Source organism: Schistosoma haematobium, chromosome 6 (assembly GCF_000699445.3).
Source record: "Schistosoma haematobium chromosome 6, whole genome shotgun sequence".
NCBI classification, from domain to species: domain Eukaryota; kingdom Metazoa; phylum Platyhelminthes; class Trematoda; order Strigeidida; family Schistosomatidae; genus Schistosoma; species Schistosoma haematobium.
The window spans coordinates 18,947,501-18,949,774 of NC_067201.1; the positions used below are offsets into that span (position 1 = coordinate 18,947,501).

The 2,274-nt window shown below is 33.5% G+C and overlaps 1 protein-coding gene across 1 annotated transcript in view; it reads left to right on the plus strand.

The window, feature by feature from the left end:
• Positions 1–394, plus strand: part of QCR2 (ubiquinol-cytochrome c reductase core subunit 1) — a 43,125-nt gene extending 42,731 nt beyond the window's left edge. The window contains exon 8 of the mRNA XM_051217047.1: positions 102–394. Coding sequence (XP_051065682.1) covers positions 102–200 — 99 coding nt within the window. The 3' untranslated portion in view covers positions 201–394. The remainder of the gene's footprint in view (positions 1–101) is intronic.
• Positions 395–2,274: the final 1,880 nt, after the last annotated feature.

The window sequence follows — 2,274 nt, forward strand, 5'->3', positions numbered from 1 at the left end:
TGACAGTTGCAAATACTTTAATATACATTGCTTATACTATTTAGTATTTTAATTTCTTAAATAATTTACTACCTATTTTTTTATTTACATAAAATTATCAGGCTTTAAACAAAACTGTGATGAATCATCAAGCAGCATTTGCGTTGGTTGGTCCTAATCTAGGCTTTATTGATCCTCTCCAGGTACTACTTAAAGAGTAATTATATATATGTGCTATCTTTCTTGCCTCTTTTCGTAATCAATTTATCTGACAGTAGACGTCTTGGTAATGATACTTTTGAAAGGGACTTCACGCCGCTTGTAATTGGGTATAACTTTAGTAGTCTCTATGAGTACTGTTAGTTTTCAATGTTTTTTAAAAAAATGTAGTTCGAAAAATAAAGTTTTTCAGTGATTTGCTTTTTCAATTTTTTAGGTTTTGGGGTCTAATTTGTTTTAATGAAAGAACAGTTAGTCATCAATTATCTGTGTGTTAAAACCATTTGTATGACTACGCTAACGGTCGTATAGCTTTTTAGCTTAGAGATAAAAACCCATTATTGGTCATATCGAGCTGAATATTGCCTTAACTATCTTTTGAAAGTGTCTTGCCTATTGTTCACGAATATAGTCACTGAGACGAGGTTTTTACATAAGACAATCAATTGTAGCTCTTAGTTGACTTCATAGATGACAACTATGACGAAATTTAATGCCTCACGTATACGATACATTAGTTAACCCATTACGCTCTGGTGGCAATAACAGCGAAATACTAGTGTGCTGAAACAACTTATTTCAACCAGATACAGATACTAGAAAAATCAGCACGCCCACGCAATGCATCTAGGTGTGATTTAACTTCACTGGTCATGGCTTCTCAATACAATCCCAACAAATCCATCTTCAAGCTAGTCACTAGTGGGCGCATCATAATTATCGGTATAGGGTTGCGTAGATTGTTGAGTTTAGATTGAAATCATGAATGGAGGTTGAATGCTGGATGACGATTGACGAGCTTGAAACAGTGGACGTTGGTTTAGTCGTAGTATGGCAGTGGTGAGTATACCTCTAATGCATCTCCACGAAATCCATCAATCTATTCTCCTATTGGTTGTAACATACACATAATCAATAATTTATCCACACTTGATTGACACTCAATCATTTATATGGTTATTTGTCTGATCATTGTGATCGCCACCCATAATTTATAACAATTTGCACAATGATGCAACCAACCATTCCGGAGATTTTGGAAAACTGGCACTTACATTAACAATTTGAAAATTTTGTTTATTTTGTCTGATTGGTGAGATCGCCACCAATAATATAAAACCATTTTCTCAACGATACCACCAACTATTCCGGAGATTTTGCAAAACAGGCACTTACACCAACAATTTCAAAATTTTGTTTGTTTTGTCTGATAGGTGAGATCGCCACCAATAATATAAAACAATTTTCACAACGATACCACCAACCATTCCGGACATTTTACAAATCTGTCACTTACATCATTTGTGTTAGCATTTCTTTTGTGTTTTTTAAATTGTGTTGTTTCACGAATTTTTGTACTTTGAGGTCTAATTTTTTCATTAGGCTTTGACTTTTTATTGATTTCTATTTTCCTTTTATTTTTTCAAATATATTTTTTTTCTTTTGAACTACTCTAGCATTTTAATTTATTTCAATTTACTTTTTTGTGTAATGGTAATCCGTGTTCGTTATTCTTTAGTTTTATCATTTCTATCAATTCATGTTCCGTATTCGGATACTTGCAGTTCGTTTTGTTTGAAAAGTTCTTACTGTTGCTATATATTATACACATGTCACGAATAAAGTTGAGAGGTTTCAGTGCGTGCTTTTGTATAGCCAGATTTTTGTTAGGTCAGCAACCAATGTGAATAAATCAACCTTCGTCAACATTAAGAGACATATTCCACGAAACTTTCCATTCGTACAAATCGTTTATTATTATAAGATTGACGCTGAAATATAGTTTACTTCAGTCAGAGAATAGAATTTATAAACCATTTCTAAGTCATCGGTAAAAAGGATGGTTTACCATAAAGAAGGAAAGATCAAACGTCATTGATAAAAAGGAGAGTCAGTAATGGACCGACCACATTTCCTTGTATAACCCAACTAACTATATTCAACCATCATTCATCACACCAATGTGAACTGAACAATCTACACAACCCAACACTGATGATTAGCATGTGCTCACTAGTGACTGTAGATGGATTTGGTGAATTGTGGTGAGGATCAATGATCATTGCAGTTGAACCG